The 19,585-nt window shown below is 54.4% G+C and overlaps 8 protein-coding genes across 8 annotated transcripts; 6 read left to right on the forward strand and 2 right to left on the reverse strand.

Moving 5' to 3' along the window:
* Nucleotides 1–117: 117 nt before the first annotated feature.
* Nucleotides 118–1,993, forward strand: HMPREF1541_02120 (uncharacterized protein; the record flags this gene model as incomplete). Its single annotated transcript, XM_008716476.1, has 2 exons — nt 118–213; nt 263–1,993. 2 exons carry the CDS (start codon nt 118–120, stop codon nt 1,991–1,993), a joined length of 1,827 nt encoding a protein of 608 aa, XP_008714698.1.
* A 447-nt stretch (nt 1,994–2,440) lies between these two features.
* On the forward strand, nt 2,441–6,808 carry HMPREF1541_02121 (uncharacterized protein; the record flags this gene model as incomplete). Its single annotated transcript, XM_008716477.1, has 1 exon — nt 2,441–6,808. The coding sequence occupies one exon, from the start codon at nt 2,441–2,443 to the stop codon at nt 6,806–6,808; it is 4,368 nt and encodes a 1,455-aa protein (XP_008714699.1).
* Nucleotides 6,809–7,151: 343 nt separating this feature from the next.
* On the forward strand, nt 7,152–9,921 carry HMPREF1541_02122 (uncharacterized protein; the record flags this gene model as incomplete). The annotated part of the gene is made up of 2 exons (XM_008716478.1): nt 7,152–7,188; nt 7,238–9,921. The coding sequence occupies 2 exons, from the start codon at nt 7,152–7,154 to the stop codon at nt 9,919–9,921; spliced, it is 2,721 nt and encodes a 906-aa protein (XP_008714700.1).
* Nucleotides 9,922–10,471: 550 nt separating this feature from the next.
* HMPREF1541_02123 (uncharacterized protein) lies at nt 10,472–12,146 on the forward strand (the record flags this gene model as incomplete). Its single annotated transcript, XM_008716479.1, has 2 exons — nt 10,472–10,708; nt 10,755–12,146. The coding sequence occupies 2 exons, from the start codon at nt 10,472–10,474 to the stop codon at nt 12,144–12,146; spliced, it is 1,629 nt and encodes a 542-aa protein (XP_008714701.1).
* A 575-nt stretch (nt 12,147–12,721) lies between these two features.
* Nucleotides 12,722–13,896, forward strand: HMPREF1541_02124 (uncharacterized protein; the record flags this gene model as incomplete). The annotated part of the gene is made up of 2 exons (XM_008716480.1): nt 12,722–12,827; nt 12,923–13,896. The coding sequence occupies 2 exons, from the start codon at nt 12,722–12,724 to the stop codon at nt 13,894–13,896; spliced, it is 1,080 nt and encodes a 359-aa protein (XP_008714702.1).
* A 372-nt stretch (nt 13,897–14,268) lies between these two features.
* HMPREF1541_02125 (uncharacterized protein) lies at nt 14,269–15,054 on the reverse strand (the record flags this gene model as incomplete). Its single annotated transcript, XM_008716481.1, has 1 exon — nt 14,269–15,054. The coding sequence occupies one exon, from the start codon at nt 15,052–15,054 to the stop codon at nt 14,269–14,271; it is 786 nt and encodes a 261-aa protein (XP_008714703.1).
* A 685-nt stretch (nt 15,055–15,739) lies between these two features.
* Nucleotides 15,740–16,611, reverse strand: HMPREF1541_02126 (uncharacterized protein; the record flags this gene model as incomplete). Its single annotated transcript, XM_008716482.1, has 2 exons — nt 15,740–16,251; nt 16,317–16,611. 2 exons carry the CDS (start codon nt 16,609–16,611, stop codon nt 15,740–15,742), a joined length of 807 nt encoding a protein of 268 aa, XP_008714704.1.
* Nucleotides 16,612–17,059: 448 nt separating this feature from the next.
* On the forward strand, nt 17,060–17,983 carry HMPREF1541_02127 (uncharacterized protein; the record flags this gene model as incomplete). Its single annotated transcript, XM_008716483.1, has 2 exons — nt 17,060–17,699; nt 17,763–17,983. 2 exons carry the CDS (start codon nt 17,060–17,062, stop codon nt 17,981–17,983), a joined length of 861 nt encoding a protein of 286 aa, XP_008714705.1.
* Nucleotides 17,984–19,585: the final 1,602 nt, after the last annotated feature.

Raw genomic sequence — 19,585 nt, forward strand, 5'->3', positions numbered from 1 at the left:
TCTCAAGCAAGATTGGATCTGGAAAAGGGTGGTACCTCGTCCCTTTTTACCACTTCTCCTCTTCTACGTAGCTACCCACCATCAATTCGCATCAACAGTACCGGGATACTCACAAATATGACTGGCGCATCTCTCAAGATCGGGATCGTGGGTGCTGGCGTGGCTGGCCTGAGTGCTGCTATCGCCCTGAGAAAAGTCGGCCACGATGTAGAGGTACGGATTGTCCTAGTGTGTTCATGTCCAGAGTCTTACCACAAAACAGGTCTTTGAAAGATCGCAATTTAAGAACGAAGCTGGAGCGGCCGTATCCATTCCTCCCAACGGAGGGCGGATTCTGGAGCACTGGAACTTCGACTCTGTCAAGGCCGGAGGAATCGACAATGTCCAAGTCCGGCGGCCGAAGGGCGACACATTGGAGCCCATGGCCCCAACTCTATCATTTGCTGATGTGAAGGAGAAGTTTGGCACTAGGTGGCTCTTCTATCACCGTGTCGACATGCACCGAACTCTGCGTGAACTGGCCGAAGCCCAGGGCGCCAACATCCGCCTCGGCTGCAAGGTGGTAGATGTCGACATTGATGCCGGTATCATCCACATCGAGGGTGGCGCTACGCACCAAAAAGACCTCGTTGTTGTGGCCGATGGACAGCACGATCAGATTAACGCCAAGGTCACCGGGGTCGAGGTCCCTATGCAGCGTTCTGGCCAAACCGCCTACCGCTGCCTGATTCCCATGGAGGACATCATGGCAGATGAAGAGACTAAGCACCTTTTCGAAAACCAGCCTCCAGGTTTCTGGGCTCCTGCTCTCCCTGCCAGAGGTGTTATGGTCGTTACATACCCATGTCGCGACAACAAAATCCTCAACGTTCTGGCTGTATCCCGGTCGCTTGCCACACATGGCACAAACGAGGACGAGATTATCAAAGACTGGAACTTTCCTGCCACACACGAGGATCTGGAAAAGGTCTTGGACGGATTTCACCCGCACGTCAAGAAGGCCTTTCTCAAAGCCCCAGAGGTAAAGGTATACACCCAGATGAAGCGCCAACCTCTCAACAAAATGACCAAGGGCAAGACCGTGCTCATCGGCGATGCTTGCCACCCGATGCTCCTGACCCATGCTCAGGGTGTGTCTTCGTCAATCGAAGATGCTGCTGCTCTGGAACTGTTCTTGGACAATCTTCCATCATCGCTGTCGGTTGAGTCCGCGCCATCAGATGTTCTGCTCCAGCGTCTGCAGCAGTTTGAGAAGTTCCGCTTGGGCCGAGTCTCAGCCACGCAGATTTTGACCGAGCCTATCATCCCCGGACCCAATGCGATGGATAATTTCAAGAAGCAGGAAGAGAGTATTCGTCAGTACTACGATGGCCCTCTCCCACCTCTTGGTTCTATGCCTCACAGCCCTGGTATTTGTGAGTTCTTCTTCGGCTACGATGTACGGAAGGAGGCCACAAAGTTCTTGGAGGAGAACCCACTCACCACACTTTCTTCGACATTGAGCGCCGTTCCGGTTCCTGTTACGTCCGCCACCCCCAATGTCTCTCACAAGGCCCCTCGCGTTGTCGAGCAGCCACCCTCTGAGCCCTCCGCCCAGGATCTCGAGGCGCAAAGGGTTGTTCAAGAAGCCCAGAACGCGCTCGTAGCCGCCCAGGCTGCCCTTGTTCAAGTCAACCAGACCCTCGCGGCCGCGCAAAAGGCCCTCGAGCTCGCCACAAAGAACCTACGAGTCAGCCAACAACCAACGCAATTGGTTCCTCCTAAAACAGCTGTGAGTACCGTCTCGTCGAATGCAACAGAGCCCCAGCAAGCATCACAGTCATCCACACTTCGGCCGGCGAAGCCGAAGAAGATGAAGTCATTTGATACCCTTCGAAATAAGATGTCAGGCGTCTTTTCAGGCTCGCTTGTGTCGGTCAAGGAGGTACCGCAAACCCCTCCAAAGACACCACCCAGCGAGAACGCACCGCTGACAACTGGCGTCAAGGCATAATCGCACACTTTTGGTTCTGTAAAATATTGCTTCGTTATTTTTGAAAAGGAGTTTGATGGGACTGGTGTTCACTTGGACTCGACAAACCCGCGTCCAGAGGGGGCACTAATGTAGATATGATTGATATCTTGTAGGTATAAATCCGCTGATGACACATGTCTTGCAGACCCCGGACAAATATCTACCGTTTTTATGAAGAGCGCATTTTATGTCGTAGCAGCCGTTGAGGGAATGATTGAAAGTCAGCTGCAATTAATAGATGACGCGACTCTCCGGCGCGCCAAGAAAACGCGACGAAGTGGACCCTGATCGACGCAGGCCGCAGCTCTACAACTCGGGCAACTAATATTTCCCCAGATTTTAGATCAGCCTCAGTACCAACTGCCACACAGCATTCCTCGTGGATCATGCTATGACCCTTCGAACACCAGTTGTTGGGCATCAAAGATGCGCCTTCAAGTCTCGATCCACCGGCACATGCTGCCCGACGTCAACATAATTTTTGCAACCGGCACCGGCCCCGCCTCACACACGACCTCTAATTCCGCTACCATCTTCAACCTCCTGGAAGATCTCAACAACCTCGTACCGCTCGAGTCGCCCGAGAAGTGGGGCTTGGAAGACTACGTCGTCGAAGTCGCCGCTCGAAGCGAGCAACAATCTGCCTACGAATGCCTGCACTATCTACCTATCAGTAGTGTGCTGAGAGAGGACGATGAGGTGATAGTGAGACCGCTGCTGAGCGATGATCTCAGGGCATGGAGGAGAGGTGGTCGCATGCAGATCACGGAGGATGGCAGACATCTGATCGATGGAGTCGTGTTCAGCAAACCGTGGGTCCGTCAAGGGCGACCAGACTTTGATATCCCACCACGGAAGAGGCAGAAGACGCTGGAGGACGATCAGAACTCCGAGAAAGAGAATGTAGAGCCTCAGGAACTAGGGTTTCCTGCGCTTATGGCTCCACAAGATGACGAGGACGATGACGACGATGAAGACTACATAAGCGAAAACGATGCGGATGAGCAGGCGGTCGTGACACACGGCGTGTTTGAGGATGCAGATGCTTCAGAAGACGAGGATGATGGCGACGACGTCGACCTCGGAAGTGAAGAAATGCAACTGCTACTGGAAGACGCCGAGAAGCTGGACGACGCTGAAGATGCTGAGGACCTGTTGGAGACTCGGCTCAATACACGCTCCAAGCTCGGAAAGCGCAAACGCCATCATGCCGACGACGAGGACGAGATACAAGGCTCTCAAGAGCCAGTTTTTGAGGGCTTTACGTCGCCGGTCCGTACAAGAGTGCTCCAGGATGTCAGTAACAAGTTCGTCGGCTCCGATGATGATGAGGAAGCATCTGATTCAGACAGTATGATGGAAGAGATCTCTACCACGCAGGCGAAGAAGAAAGCGGCCAATCAAGTTGGCAGCGACGAAGACGAAACTCCTGACGACGAGGACTATTCTAACCAAAGCTCATCATCAGTCTCAGTGGCAGACGAAACTGAGGGTGAAGCAGCAAAGGGTAAGTCTCTGAAGAAAATGGCCCAGGGTAAGCCTTCTCAAGCGTCTTACGAAGACGCCTCCAGCGATGAAAGCTCTCAGTCCGATGATGCTTCATCCAGTTCAGATAGCAGTGATACCGAATCTAACTCAGACTCGTCTTCCGGGTCTAGCAGCGACTCAGAGTCAATCACCAGCCCTGTCTCCGAGGCTGAGTCCGAGAGAAGCCAGAACCCAGAGGCCAGAGGCCAAGTCACCACACCTCAGCACGGTCCAACGATAGCCTCTAAAGCGGCAAGCAGCGGACGGTCCGCCACAGAGAAACGCTCAAAGACTGTCGAAACTCCACCTGGGAAAGGCTCGCATCGTACACACCATAATAACAACCGCGTCAAACGGCGTAAACGTTTGGAGGCGCTGAAAAGAAGTGGTGAACTTCCGCAAGATGCCAACTTTGCTGATCTCGACGAGTATGATGGATCCTATCGTGATGAAGACTCGACGCTTATCGAGGCTGGAGAAAACTTGGAAGCTGCTCGTCGAAAGGCTCTAGCCCAATTTCAGACCGCGAACGATCACCAGGCTAAATTGGACGATACCATTGCCACTTCGGTCGAGGTCCCTGAAGAAGATGAGCAGAGATCTCCAATTGTGCCCGAGACGCAGGAGGGCCGCGATCGAGGACATGAGTTAGATGCAATTCACTTACCTCAGATCCCAGCTGAACTAACAGAGCAGATGTTGCAGCTCGAAGATCCCGAGAGAGCCCGACTGTGGTTACGAAGCTGCTTTGCAGAATCGCCTGAGAGTAGTGTCTCTCAAAATGCAATGTACGTTGCGTACTACGCGTGTTTCGGCAAGCATGGGGCTCTGTTGGGGTCAGAATTTCTCCCATGCATCCTAGAAGTCTTCAGTGGGGCGACTGTGGAAGATCCATTCGATCCGTACACCTCCATCAAAGGCATCAGCCCCAGAGATACGGTGGATGATCTCCAAGACTCTTCATTTACGGACAAGCAACCCCAGCAGGCATCGACCATCAATCAGACGCTGTCTGAGACTGTTGCCGCGACCTCTAGCAAGTCAGCGACTTCGAAAAGCGATGGAGCTGCTTCTGCGTCAGTTGAACCATCTCCAAAACGAGCTCAGTTAGATGTCTCTGCATCACGACGTCTAATTTTCGGCGCGCTGGGCTCACGTAACCCGAAGACACCGGCTCAAGAGAAAGCTGTGCGCGAAAAGCTATCTGGAAATGTCAGAAAACCATTGCAGAAACCAGATTCGGCAACAGTGATCGTACAGCCCACGACGGAGGATGACTCTGACGACGGAAGCTGGAAACGCAAGTTGCTAATCACCGCCGTTGAATGTGAGAAAGAAGGGGTCGTGTATCCTCCTCCTCCTTTCCCTTTCGTGCAGCATTGGCACAAGAATGGCAAAGCCAGCCGTCAGCCCGTTGAGTCCGATCGGCCCTCAACTCCTAGCCGTGGCGCATCATCCTCGAACAGCAACCTAGAAGAGGTCAAGCCAGTTGGTCCTGAAGCCCAAGAAGCAGAATCCGTTGTTTCCAACGTCGAGTCTCGCACCGTCTCCTTCGAGAAGGACGAGCAGGATGCGATGCCCATACCATCAGATTTCGGGGCCCTGGTGGATCTCGACAGATCACACCTACTTCCTGGCACCATTATCGGCTTCAAACAGTTGGAAATCGACATGGGATCGTTCACGCCGCATGAATCGACTTACAAAGTTGCAAAGGTTGATAGGGTTGAGGATGACACCATCGCGATGGTTCTAGCCACGAAGTACAGGATCCAGACTGCGGGCTCGGAGGACGACTCTGCGGAAGGAGAGAAGACTTACAACAATTTTGTTATCCGCGAGGATGGCGAGGAAGATGACGGTTTCCGCGAGCTGGACTATTCTGCCTTCATTGAACCTAAGCTCATTGAGGCATCGCGAGTTCAGGTACCCGCTAGCGCAGCCGGGAAGGGGGATAATTCCACCGCCGAAGCCCCACAGACGCAGGAAGATACGTTTGCGGTCTCGGAGAGCGTGCCCAAAGCCGCAGATCCGACTGCGCCTGTATCAAGGGTAAGCAGTCAGGTGGAGATTGATACTCCTCGACGTGCCGAGATCTCAGCTGTCATCAAAGATGCAGGCTTCAACTCTAGTGTGCAGAAGCTTAAGCTAGATCCGGCCCTTGATAGCCAGACCAGAACCTCATCTCAACAAGTCTTCAACAGCGATCAGCCGTCTCAATGGCCGGCTCATCAAGATCAGTCGGCTGCAGAAATCGCAGAGACATCGGGCATCTTGCCAGAACCTCGAAGCTCGAGTCCCTTCTTCCCCCGTGAAGAAGAAACGAACATCCGTGAGCGCGCCGGCAAGAGTCAATTGACGAGCCAGGCACCACCAGCCACGTCCTCTCCTCCGCTTAGTCCTCGGCTCACGGTCGAGTATCCGGATATCCATATGGACCTTGACTCGGACCTCCCTGAGCAAAACGTTAGTCGCAATAGCAGCTCGCATCAAGATGCTCAGCGTCTTTCGCCACCTCCTGGGGCTGACACTACTATCCTTGCCTCCGAACAGCGCCGACAAATTGAAACAATCATTGAGAATTCTGCTGATATCATGGGGTCAGACTTGCCAAAGCCAGAGACCGAAGACGTTGACGATGGCAAAGTCATCTCCGATCATGATAGCGATGGCGAGCCACTGCCCAAAAAGAACACTCTTTTCAGCCGTCTTGGACTTGGTCTCGATGGCAACGAATCTTCGTATCATGAAAGTGACGACGAGGATTCATCTGACAGCGAAGATGATATCCCATCTCTCCGCGATTTAACCTCGAGCCAGAAGCGGAAGATTATGACGAGAGCCTCGAGGACGACCAAAGCCAAGTCGACGAGGTCCAGCTCGCCTCGTGCTAAGGAGCAGAGAAATCTCCGTAGTGCCAGCGCAGCGAAGCATAGGACCGGAGTCGACCACGATGAGAAAATGGACGAACCTCTTCTGCCACAGATCAAGGTCTCAGCAAGCCAAAGAGAGGCAGAAAATGGTTCGTTTAGCCAGATTCCAGCAGGGACTCAGGTCGTGGACCTAACACAGTCTAGCGATCCAGTAAGCCCAGGAAACAGCGATGGCGAGCTTGAGCTTCGAGCGAGCAAGAACAGAACGAAACGTAACGGTATCACTAGTCGAGGCAGAAACACACGATCGGTGACGACGGGGACCAGCAGCCTCGATATCGGTCTTGGTCAACGTAGATTCTTGACGACCAAGAAAACGCGGAACTACGTATGAAGATTTATCGAAGTGGTGGGGGATCCTGTAGAATCTTCGATAGGGACAAACATCATTCCTTCTATGCAATGCTACTTTATGATGCATTGATTCAGTATCCAAGTAAATGCTCGTACCCAAGTTGATGCGGCAACATACGGATTAATGTACCTTGTACTTAGCCTGCAGCGTCGGCGGCGGGCGGACGTCATTTCTCCGAGTGGAAAGTGCATAAGCGCGTTCAAACAACTGTCCTCATTTCATTGAGGCGACCATTGAAGGCATCGACGACATACTGCCACTACCAATGTCGCCATAATATGATTTATCGATAGCACATACTCTTTCTCAAGAGGCCAGCAACATGCCTCGATTATCCGGGCTCCTCGTGAGCCTGTTCAGTATGCCGCCGCCGGATGCTCACTTGGTCATGCTACTAACGCGCCACAGCTCTCTTTGCATTTCTGAGCGTTCACGCATCCTTCACATCGAGCTTCGCACTTGCTGAGCAAACGCAAGATCAACCCCAACCCGTTCTCGACGATTACTTGGATCAAGAGGAGGCAAGAAGAGAAGCTTTCAGAGCCAATGGTGGAAACGATGGAGTCCATGAGGCATGGTCACGTCTACGTGAGTTGGACCCGTCATGGAAAGAGAGCTATTCCAGTCTCGTACCGGCGGACTTTGTAAGCACCGCGTGGTACTATACGAAGGTGGTATTGAAGGCGCTATTCATGAATGCGCCTGCTAGCAAGCCGACAGAAGAAGATGGAGTCAACCACCTGCCGCCGGCGTTGCAGACTGCCGTGGACGAACTTGAGGCTGCGACAGAGTATGACGATCCGGATGCGCTGTATCTGCTGGCTGAGATGAACATGCACGGCAACTTCAGCCACCCGCGTGACCCTCAGGCTGCCTTCCAATGGTATCTGAGACTTGCAGAACTCGAAGGAAACAGTACGGCGCAATACATGGTTGGGCTATTGTATGCGACTGGTATTGGTGGAGTAGAGCGAAACCAGGCGAAGTCGATGCTGTACCACACTTTCGCGGCCGAGCAAGGCAACATTCGTAGCGAGATGACTCTCGCCTTCAGACACCATACCGGAATCGGCACATCGCGAGACTGCAATAAGGCGGTCGATTATTACAAGAGAGTCGCGGATAAGGCAATGGACTACTGGGAATCTGGCCCGCCTGGTGGGCTAACCTTGGCTCGAAACTCGTATCGTTGGGTGGAACAGACCGGAGGCGCATATGGTGAAGGTGCGAGTGCCAGTAGTTCAGGTCCCAATGCTCCTGCAGGTGGAGGTATGCAAACGAACTTCGAGGACGCCCTGGAGTATCTGAGCATGCGAGAGTCATCTGGCGATCTGACAGCCACTTATTCGCTTGGCAAGAACTACTATGATCCGCCTCGAGGATACAAGAGAAACCTACGTGCTGCTCAACGGCAATTCATGAAGGTCGCGCGGACCTACTGGGGCAAGGATGGCAAGGTCAGCCCGAAAGCGCCAGATGGCATTGACAAGATTGCTGGCAAGGCCGCTGCCTACATTGGTCGCATGTTCCTGCGCGGCGAGGGCATGGAGCAGAACTTCGAGAAGGCCATTACTTGGTTCAAGCGAGGAATCTCAAACGGTGATGCCTTCGCGCAATACCACATGGGCATCATGTATCGGGATGGGCTTGGTGTGCCACAAGATGGGAGCAAAGCAGGTACATTGCTCAAAGCTGCCGCAGAACAAGGCTCAACATTCGCTCAGTCTGCACTAGGAGTCATGTTCCTCGATCAGGGCGATATCGACACAGCCGGACGCTACTTCGAGCTTGCCGCTTCCGCGGGTTTCATGGAGGCATTCTACTACCTAGCCGAATTGACCAATCTTGGTGTTGGCCGCGACCGCAACTGTGCGCTGGCAACTGCTTTCTACAAGATCGTTGCCGAACGCGCGGAAGGTCTGCACTCGTCTTTGCTGGAGGCCAACAATGCTTATGAACGGGGCAACTACGAGGGAGCCTTTATTCCAACACTGATGGCCGCCGAGCAGGGTTACGAGCACGCACAAGCCAATGTTGCCCACCTCCTCGACCAGCGCATCTCTTACCTCTCGATCTCCTCCGTGCCGTTTCTTTCACAGAAGCCTCTGTCAAGTGGCTCCGGACTGCTCAACAACCTTGAACTGGCATTAGTCTACTTCACACGCTCCGCCAGGCAAGCCAACATCGACTCGTTGGTCAAAATGGGCGACTACTACCTCTCGGGCCTGGTGCCCTCGCCTGTCGATGCATCGCCCGACCCAGCCTTCCCATCGCCAAGTGCTGTTGCGCCAGATATCGACAAGGCGGCTACATGTTACACCTCCGCTGCAGAAGGCCACCATTCAGCCCAGGCTCTGTGGAATCTCGGTTGGCTTCACGAGAACGGTATTGGCTCCGTTACGCAGGATTTCCACATGGCCAAACGCTACTATGACCTCGCCTACGAGATGAACAAAGAAGCCTACCTGCCCGTCAAGCTCGCGCTGATCAAGCTCCGTATGCGCAGCTGGTGGAATGGCATTTCGGGCGGCAAAATAAACGGGATTCGTGACGATGAAGAGGAGAGCAAGAGACCCAAGACCTTCTGGGAATGGCTCAGCCGCTTCCTGGAGAACTTTGAGGAGATGGACGCCCAGGAGGCAGCCAGGGCGGCGCAGCAGGGCGAGAATGAGATGGATTGGCTCGCCGACCCGGGAATGCCCGGTGGTGATGCAGATTACGCGGGGCGGACCGAAAGGACGGATGCCGCGGCCTATGATGGCGGAGACGAATGGGAGGAATTCGATGATGGCCTGCTGGAGAGCCTTATCATTATTGCGTTGGCGGGCGCTTTGGCCCTGCTCGTGTATGCCAGGCAGCAGCAACAGCAACAGCGACAGCAGCAGGGCAGGAATAATGCGAACGGGGGGCAGGGCCAGGCACAGCCTGGAGGCGTGCAGCCGGTTGGGCAGGCACTGCCTGGTGCGGGTGTGCAGCAGCAGCAGCAGCAGGCGCAGGACGGTCAAGGCCCCCGTCAGGAAGACAGAGGCATGTTCCCGCGGCCAGACGATCCAAACTTCAATGACTGGGCTGTTGGTGGCGTGGGGCACTGATGTGATGGTCCCGGACGACTTTTGCTGTTCATATCAGAAGAAATGTCACGTTTCTTTTTTCCACTACATGAGAACCGTCGATACGTCTCTAATGCCTCCACACCCTAGACGAGCATGACGCCAATAGAACGTAAAAGGACGGGAGGCTTGAACGCCAGTTCTTGGACAGAACGTTGAGGCTGGCGTGTGCACCAACTGTAACTAAACAAATTGTGACACGGAGCATTGGTTCGTGAAAAGCGAACGGATGCGTTGATTTCTCAACACGTATATGCAGGAGCTCGCAAGCTGTAAGGCCGGCGCCTGGTACCGCGGGCGCAGCTTCGCTGGATACGAGTACATGTTCAGCTAGATGTAGATGGCACAACTGTAGCACCTACGCACTCATGGTCGTCAAATTCCTGAGAGGATCCGATATGGCCAGAAATCTTTGGAGTACTCCTGTCCAAGAGCTTCGAATGACGTCGACATTTGAATTCGACAACTTTCGAGGCCTCCGTTGGCATGCTGCACGCGCCCGTGCCTGCACGGCTGCTGAAGCGTGTCCGCTATGCGACATGCCTCAATCCTGGGACGGCGATTGAGCCAAGTCACGAGCAGCGTGTCCCCTCGCTTTACTCGACTGGCATTCGCCAATCCATCAAGATTCACACCGACCGGTGGGCGACAGCGACGATGGAACTCCGACACTTCATCATCTGAGCGCTCTGAGCCTGGGAAGTCACCTTCTTTTCCAGCGCGACAGTGGTCAACACCTCTAGCGAAGATCATTGCAGATGCTGTCGAGGTAAGACTCCCCCTTGAATGACTGCCGCGAATCTGACACCGACTAGGTGACTGGTCCGATATCCCTCTCGGCCTACATGCGCCAATGCCTCACCTCCGAGTTGGGCGGCTACTACACCTCACAGCATACTTCGGCAGATCAATTTGGCAAAAAGGGAGACTTCATCACATCTCCGGAAATATCACAGGTGTTCGGAGAACTGGTGGGAGTTTGGTTCCTCAGCGAGTGGATGGCCCAGCAACGACCGCAGGCTGGTGTCAGTTTCATTGAGCTGGGACCCGGTCGAGGCACCTTGATGAGCGATATATTGCGGACAGCATCTCAGTTCAAAACTTTCGTCGGCAGCATAGAAGAGGTATGGATGATTGAGGCAGGCGACGCATTGAGGCAGAGTCAGTGTGAACTGCTCTGCGGCAGCAACGAAATGGTAGAGAAGCATGGAGACATCGATGGCAAAAAATGGACTTGGTGGGAGGCAGAGTCAAAGGACGACTTTGGCGGCGTTACCGTGAAATGGGTCGAAGATGTTGTTCTCCTACCACCTCACCAGTCTACAGTAACGCCCTTCATCATCGCTCACGAGTTCTTTGACGCCCTGCCGGTCCAAGTATTCGAGTCTGTCGCTCCAGCTCCGGAGGAAGACCGCCAACCTCAGCTCCTCGACAAGGCTGGCCGCCCAATGGTGCAGCCCAGCAGTGCCAGCAAGACACCGCAGTGGCGGGAGCTACTCGTCACAACAACTAAACGCAAGCTTGAGATCAAAGACATGCTCCGCACCGAAGCTGAAGCAGAGCGTGATCACGCCAAAGCCAACGAGTCCCAAGATGACTTTCGCCTAACATTGGCCCACGCAAGCACGCCGGCTTCGCTGGTCCTCCCCGAGCGTCCTCGCTACCGACACCTCAAGTCGCAGGTCGGATCTCGAATCGAGATCTCTCCCGATTCAGCACGTTATGCTAGTGCCATCTCACAGCTTATTGGCAACCAATCCAAACCTGCTGGCGCAGCTCTTGTCATTGATTACGGTCCAGCAGATACTGTGCCCGTCGATTCATTGCGTGGCATCAGGCAGCACACCATCGTCTCACCGTTCAAGCACGCCGGCCAAGCAGACTTGAGTGCGGATGTTGATTTCACTGCTGTCGCTGATGCGGCCTTGGAGGCATCAGAAGGCGTCGAAGTGCATGGGCCAGTGGAGCAGGGTATGTGGCTTCAGCAGCTTGGAATTCAAGAACGCGCCGCGAGGATCGTGAAGGCGATCGTTGCCGAAAAATCGAATGACATGGAGGACCGAATCAAGACTTTTGAATCTGGCTGGAAACGGTTGGTCGAAGCGGGACCTAGGGGCATGGGCAAGGCTTATAAAGTCATGGCCATCGTGCCCGAAGGAGGTGGCAAGCGACGACCTGTGGGGTTTGGTGGCTCTGTTGTAGGGTAGACATAGACCCACGCGCGGCATGTACCTGTACGAATGTTTTGTACATTATCATGATTGCCTCGACCAAACTTTTCTAGTTCTCTGAGCGGCCTAGCACCATAACCTCTTCTTCCTACTCTCTACCGGCTCACCAAGCGCCATATCAGTGTGTCCAGCAGAACGATAGCCCTTGCGGGGGTCGGGTCATATACTGGTTGGGTGTTGCGCCCTCAAGTTCAATTCACAATCCTCAAGGGGACAGCCGTACATCCAGCACTAGGGCTGTACAAAAGGCCGTGGCTACCGAGAGAAGAGCAGTAGGCGGAAAGAAGAGTGGCACACAGTAAGAACGGGAGAATCAATAGTAACGCGAGAAGACGAACGGGCGGTTACAGTTAGACTCCGGTATAAAACTCTTGGCGCTCGTCAGGCAGTGAATTGCCGGACCCACCTTTCTCCGATCCCCGACAGAGCCTCTACAAATAAAAGTTCGAGGCTTGCGCTGAGCACAAGCTGACTTTGCTCGCACACACTCTTCTTGACTACCTCGAGGATATCTCAAAAGGCTTTCCCATAAACAAGAATAAATCGCAGCCATGTCAGAATCTCCCGAAGCTCAGTCTCCGGACCCTCAGATCTCCGCCGCCTTCGAAGAGCTGTCGAAGCTCGAAGTCGACTTCGCCAATGTCGAGATCGATGCGCGTACGTTCCTTCCACCTCCAATCAACCCCCAAGCCTCACATCAAACCAAGTCCCCCCCAAGATCTTTCCTTACTAACACTCTTAAAAACCCACAGTCCGCCGCAAAGAATACCGCCTCCGCCCCATCTTCGCGGCGCGCCGCGCCGCCCTGCGCAAGATCCCCGGCTTCTGGAGGCAGGTCTTCCTGAACGCGCCGGACGAGATCCAGTCGTACTATTCCTCCGCCGACGTCTCCGCATTGGCGGCCATCGAAGACTTCAACGTGGAGCGGTACCAGATCTCGAGCGAGACCGAAGGGGAGCCGCGCAGCCTGCGCTTCGAGTTCACGTTCGGCGACAACGACGCCTTTGGCGCGTGCACTTTGACCAAGGAGTTTGAGTGGAAGGCGAGCGCGACAGGGGATGGCCCGGGACGGTTGGTGTCCAAGGCGGTGCCGATCAAGTGGAAGAATAAGAAGAGCGATCTGACCAAAGGGATGTTGGATATGGCGGTCGAGTTGGAGGCGGCGGAGGAGGCGATGAAGATGAAGAAGGGGGGTGAGGAGGTGGAGTTGGTGGAGCGGGAGGGGTTGTGGCAGTATGAGAAGCTGAGGGAGGCGATTGCGAAGACCGAGGAGGCTGAGGATGATGAGCCGACGTGGTTGAATTGGTTTGGCTTCAGAGGCGCGGTGGAGAAGAGGACGGAGAAGAAGGAAGAAGATGAGAAGAATGGAGAGAATGGAGCGGAGGTGGAAGACGTGGATATGGATGATGAGTTTGATGATGGCTTGCTTGACGTCGAGGTCTTCCCGCCCGGCGAGGACGTCGCGATCGCACTGGCAGAAGATCTCTTCGTCGATGCGATGGACTTTTTCAGTGGGTCAATGTCCGTTCCTTGCGCGATGATCTGTTTTGCTGACCACTTTCCCGCAGTGCAATCGCAGGAGGCTGACGATTTCGACGGTTTTGACGAGGACTCCGACGAGGATGACGAGGCTGGCGAGGGCGAAGACGGAGACGACGTGCCTGAGCTGGTCGAGGAGGGCGCCAACAACGACAAGCGACCCAGCAAACGCCAACGGACGCAATAATCGGCCACCGCTGGCTTCGAGACCCTTTTTACTTCCTGATGGCTAGCTGCACGGCCTGGACACGGAAGCGGCATCGCCTCTTCCATGTCCTGGAGGCCTCCCCGTAACAGCATGAGCGACCTGGACACACATCGCTGCCGCCTTGCTCATGCCCTTTTCAGGCGAGAACGCGCGACCTGGATATTTCGGCCGCCGGCGAAGCAGCAACGCCTCTTTGGTGGTGCCTTTTCCTTTGCCCATGGTCAGATGCCGCGACCCGGGCTTTTTCGATAACACGCTCCCTCGATGATACCCTGTATCCAAACCTCCTCCAAAAGTTGCTTGGATACCTTTTTAATAGATCGATTGATTTCCTTCCCAAGTCGTTTATCATCATATGACGATGGCCAAAATGAGCAGAATGCACAGCACCACAATGAGCAGCGCAATGCAGCAGCTGCTGACACTGTCCTCGTTCTTCCGTATGACCTCGCCCACCTTCTTGACGCCCGTCTGTAGCTTGCCGCCCACGCGATCCGCCAACGTGTCCACCTCATCAAGCATGCCCCCCTGCTCCTCCAGCTCCCTCCCCATATCCTGCGCCTGGTTCCTCAGCACTCCCACGCTGCGAAACACGCCATTCAGCTGCTCGTCCTGCTCCGCCATCATCGTCTGCTGCTGCCGCTCCTCGAACTCGGCGTAATTGTCGCCGTCGCCGTCCTCATCATCAAAGTCCGCAGGTGAAGGGAGAGTCCCTTTGCCCCTTCCCTGCGCTTGCCCCGCGCCACTCGTGGCCGCAATGTTGTCGCCGCCGCCTGCGTGCGCTGCGGCGCCCTCGAGCTCCCGTCTCATGCCCTCCACTTCGTCGCCGACCTCGCGCACGAAGCCGCGCCGTCGCTGCACCTCCGCGACATCGAGGCCGAACTTGTAGGGGTCGGACTCGACGGCCGAAATTGATTCTAGCAGGTCTGTGAGATCGGTGGACAGGGTTGTGAGGTTGGATTCAAGCTCTGTGCGCGCTGAGGAGAGTTCCTCGGATTTTTGACTGGGGCGCGAGGCGGCAAGGGTGCGGATGCGGAGGTAGGAGGAGAAGAGCGTGCGGGTCTGGCTGAGTGTGGACAGGACGTCGGACTGGACTTCGAGGAAAGGGTCGTCGGCGTTCGCGGGTGGGTTCGCCATCTTGTGGCTGGGACGTAGGGATCGTTTTCGTATAATCAGAGGCTCGTGCACATATGGCGGGAAGACTGCTATCGTGGAATCATGGCTTGGCCTGCGTAGACGAGGAAGTGTTTGATATGGCTGAGAGGTGTCTCGGGAGCACTAGTAGACTTGCTTCGGCCTGCGTAAATTACGTGTATCGAACGGCCCGAGCCTAGTGGCGCTTGCCCAGACTTGGAGGTCGAGGGTAATTCACCGTCTATTCTTACCAACACCCCCAACATGGTAGCTGTTCTATTCTAGACTTTTTATCAAGTACCGAAAGACGCCGTCTTGAAGTCTGCAGGAGGGTTGTTGACGGAGCTGTAAGCCATCGCACGCTTTGGGTGTGTCAATCACCGCCACGGCAAGGTCTTGGCCCTAGTATCAGACCAAATCGATGCGGCAGGCAAAGATTGCGTACAAAGAAAGCATGCGAATCGTTCTCCGTGGCAAGCATGTCCTGGATGCTGTCGATTAGACTCTCCAAACCCAAGCAAGAAAGATTTGATCCTGTCGCGTGCCGAGTTTGACCTCCGATGGACGTTCATGCAACAACTTTGGACTTGGTGGTCACGAGCAGCCACTATTGGTGCCAATGAAGACGACTTGAACAGCCGCAAACCTGGAATCAATCAGATGAAGTCGTGCAGCTGTGGTGGAGACCTCACGCTGTTGTCGCCGCAAACACTTCTACGCGACGACCGTTGGTTAAGATCGCTAGGCACAGCGAGAACAGACTCGTGTAAACAGCCGTCAGTGCAAGCCTTAACGCCACCGTGCCCACCGCGTAGAGTGTGACTATGGCAATGATGGGGAGAAGGGAAGAGGTCAATGTCGATACGATCTCGACGTTCCGATACAACCTGTCAGCTTCGTATGAAATTATGCCGGATTCTGGGTCCCACTCGATAGGCTGCTTTGTGCGTCGGCCGAGAACTCTGTGGTAGATAGGGACTAGCTTCGAGGATAGCCAGTCACTGACATGGTCGGAATATGTCTCAGCTTGTAGGGCGATCAGGTCGTACTCTTTGGATTTGTCCCAAGAGTGTCTGTCGTTGCTCAGTATAGGAAAGTCTCCCATGCGCTTCCTCTCAAACCAGTCTCGAAAGTGAGCGAGATCCGTCTTGGCTGGTGGTTTCGACTGCTTCAGCATTAGACAGTTCCGCAGACACTGATCTGAAGTAGCTGTCAGTTTGACCACAAGGAATCTCTCGAGGCACGCAACAGCATGTCAGGCATACTATACTCCAGGAGCTTCTGGCGGACGCGCAATATTTTCTGCAACGGCTCTCCATGGTCGCTACACTGGCCCCTCTCCAGCAGCTGCCAGTGCTTCCCACGAAGCTGACACACAGGGTCACTGGACATGCGATCGAGCCTTGTAGTCCTAAGCAAGTCTTCCTCTAACTCGGTGAGCTCTGCCTGTTGATAGAGGAGATCTTGGAAATTGAGCTCTTGGAAGCTGCGAACAATCGACAGCTCTCCATGGCGACTCATCAGCCGTGCGACCTTCTCGTAGCCCTCGCTGTGGTCCATGTCTTGAAGCGCAATCAGAAAACGACAAGTGTACTTCTAACAGCCCTGAATCATTGCCCATTGCCGCCTTCCTCGCGGCATGACGAGTCTTATGAACCGGGCGTGGCTATTGCGGCCTATAAGGTTGTTTCGGGCGCTTGCACGACTCACCGGTCAGCTAGCATGTGACAACACGTGGAAGGTTTGTGTAACCACACCGCTGCAAGGAGGCACTCACCTGGCTGGGAGTCCTTGGTGGCTCGCGCATGATTGGGGACATGAAGACTTCGCGTGAATTGATTGGTGGCCCGAGCGCATGGAAGACTTGGGCGTGAGGGGCTCTCGAAGAAATACTTAAGGGTAGAGATGATGGGGCGCTCGTCGGATGCCTCCTGTGTTATGCCTTGTGCCCTCATAGTTTCGGAGGTGGACAGGACAAGATTTCGACCGGGCACGACCGATGAAAGCTATGGCGACAAACAGAGATCCTTACCTAGACACCTTAGACCGCAACAGAAAGAGGGCTCGAGAATTGGGCTGGATTTTGGGTGAGTCGGAGTTCGATCAGGCACACGCTGATCGCGTAGCCGCGCATGCTCAACATACAGCGCAGCCGACGGCACCCAAACCGACGGCAGACAGTGGCTCAGATGCCGATGAGCTTGTCTCTGCATCTAAATCCCCGGGCGGGCATGGTTGGAGTCAACCTGCAGCAATGTACACGGCATCTGCGACCAACCGGTATCCTGTGCAACTTGAGTTTAGTAACGAAGCGAACATCATGTGCACGGCTTTGTTTGACACGGGATGTCACGACAACTGGATATCTCGACGGAAGGTTGATTCTGTCGGGCTGCACGTTGGACCCTTGCCTGCTCACCTAGCCTCGCAGAAGCTGCTCGATTTCAGTGGCACGCGCTGTCAGGCGACCGGATTTGTCAAAGTCACCTGGATACTACCTAAAAAGACGGCACATTTTCGATTGCTGGTTGCAGAAAATCTCCCCATCGACATATTGTTTGGGTTCGAGTTGCTGCTCGACCAAGGCTTCTTGAGATTCCCACCTGACGGGTTCGTGGGGCCTCTCACGATGCCCGAGAAGTCTGCAGGTCAGTATCTCAAACATGTAGCCCGGAGGAAGCATCTGACGAACTGACAAAGTCTCTGAATAGAAGAAAGAGGCGACGAGGGGGGGCGCCGACTCAGTGCAGCTGAGAAAACAGCGCAGATCGACCGCCATATACAGTGGCAAGACGAAATGCGTCGTGAAGGATGGACTTGGGATCATGACCGGCAACAGTATTTCAAGCGGGAAAGCGGGAGCTCCACCAAGCGCTGGCATCCCGGCGGACCTACACTGGACTTCTCGAAGCTCCAGCGTGCGTCCCATTGACCTGAAGAGAACTGCTGGCCCGTGCCACCCAGCGATGTGTTCTCAGCACCCCGCTGTGGCACGACAAGCTGCAATCTCGCGCAACAGCTCGTCAAGACCATATACGGGTCGCCAGGAAGGCGTGGCGTATACTCCGTGCCGACCTGATAGCGGAAGCCGGCTGTTTCACTTGCTTTCCGAAGCTACGGGTCTACTCCACTTCTCACCGCTCACGTTCGCTCCATCTGTATGCTTCAATCCGATTCGCACTGCTTTCGAGTCTTTTCTGGCAGAGCGAACGTCGTATTGAAGTTATACGCATCCACAGTCATGTATCAACTACAGGTGCAGAAGCTTCTTGTGTCCTCGCGAACAGGGAAAAGGTGCAGTGTTGGGGCCGCTCGCGAAGTCTCAAAGTTCATTACAACGTTGGTTTTCAGGTTGGAGCCTCACTGACTCGCGGTGGATACGGACAAGCATGGACTGCTAGTGAGTGGGTACCAAGCGGGAAGTCTGTTCCGGTGCTCGACTTCCTACCAATTTCAATAGAACCAACTAGAACCAATTCCGAATGTCTGTGCCACCTTCCGCGCTGTTCGACATCCTCGACATCCTCGACGTCCTCGCCCTCGACAAATCTTCTTTGTCTCTCTTGTATCAGAGCCTTTCACTGGCTGTTTCTGTGCTGGAGTCCCATCCTCAGGCTTTCACCATCACCCAACACCAAGGCTTCTGTATTCTCATATCACTGTTTGCTGATCGGAGATCCTGCCTATGCAACGAGCAAATCGTGCATCTGCCATGCCAAACGTCACTAGCTGCGCCACTGCTAGCTGACTTCATTCACACGAGCACGTTGAACCAACACCATGGACGGCCCAAGACCTTCATCCAGTGACAGTAATAATGCCAATGTTCGTGCATACCTCCCATCAAACAAGATGCTGATTTGCTGACTTGGATCAGTGGGAGAGGCTTCCTTCCATTCGTATATTGACGTCGTCTTGGGAGAGCGGGAGAGCCCCGTCCAGCTACATTGAGTCGAAAACCAAGTTCTGCTGGATCAGTTCCGAGAAATTGCAGAGCATTACCATCGAGAAGCCCGAACGATCAACCAACCCGGTCTCGGAGTTCTACTGCGGCAGAAAGCAAGAGTCTCAAGGCTTTGTCCATCTTCAATTCGTTGTCGACGGCTGTGACCCGACTCTCAAGGCCGACTTTCACGTAACTAAGGACACGGGGTTCGATACTCTGCTCAGCGAGAGCATCACCAATCAGATTTTCAACCTCCGTAAGCGAGCTGAACGGGACGCGCGATATCGAGCTTCTCAGTCCTGTCCTCGTACGCTTCCAGACCCCCTCATCCTTTTGCCAAACTAACGGTGATGGATAGCAAATACATTCTTGTCCAACCTCGAACCAATGACCTACTTTTGGACAGCATTCATCTGCGTCAACGCTTATATGATGTGGGTCCTGGTCTCGCGTGGCATCTACACTCCGGACAGCCCTTTCCTTCACCACCTCCGAAGCACCTTTCGGTTCTGATACAGGTCCTCTATATCGCATCACACAGCCTGGGACTTGCACCTTTTCGATCATGGCTTTGCATTTCAGCCATGT

The sequence above is a fragment of the Cyphellophora europaea genome (genome assembly GCF_000365145.1).
Source record: "Cyphellophora europaea CBS 101466 unplaced genomic scaffold supercont1.2, whole genome shotgun sequence".
Taxonomy (NCBI): domain Eukaryota; kingdom Fungi; phylum Ascomycota; class Eurotiomycetes; order Chaetothyriales; family Cyphellophoraceae; genus Cyphellophora; species Cyphellophora europaea.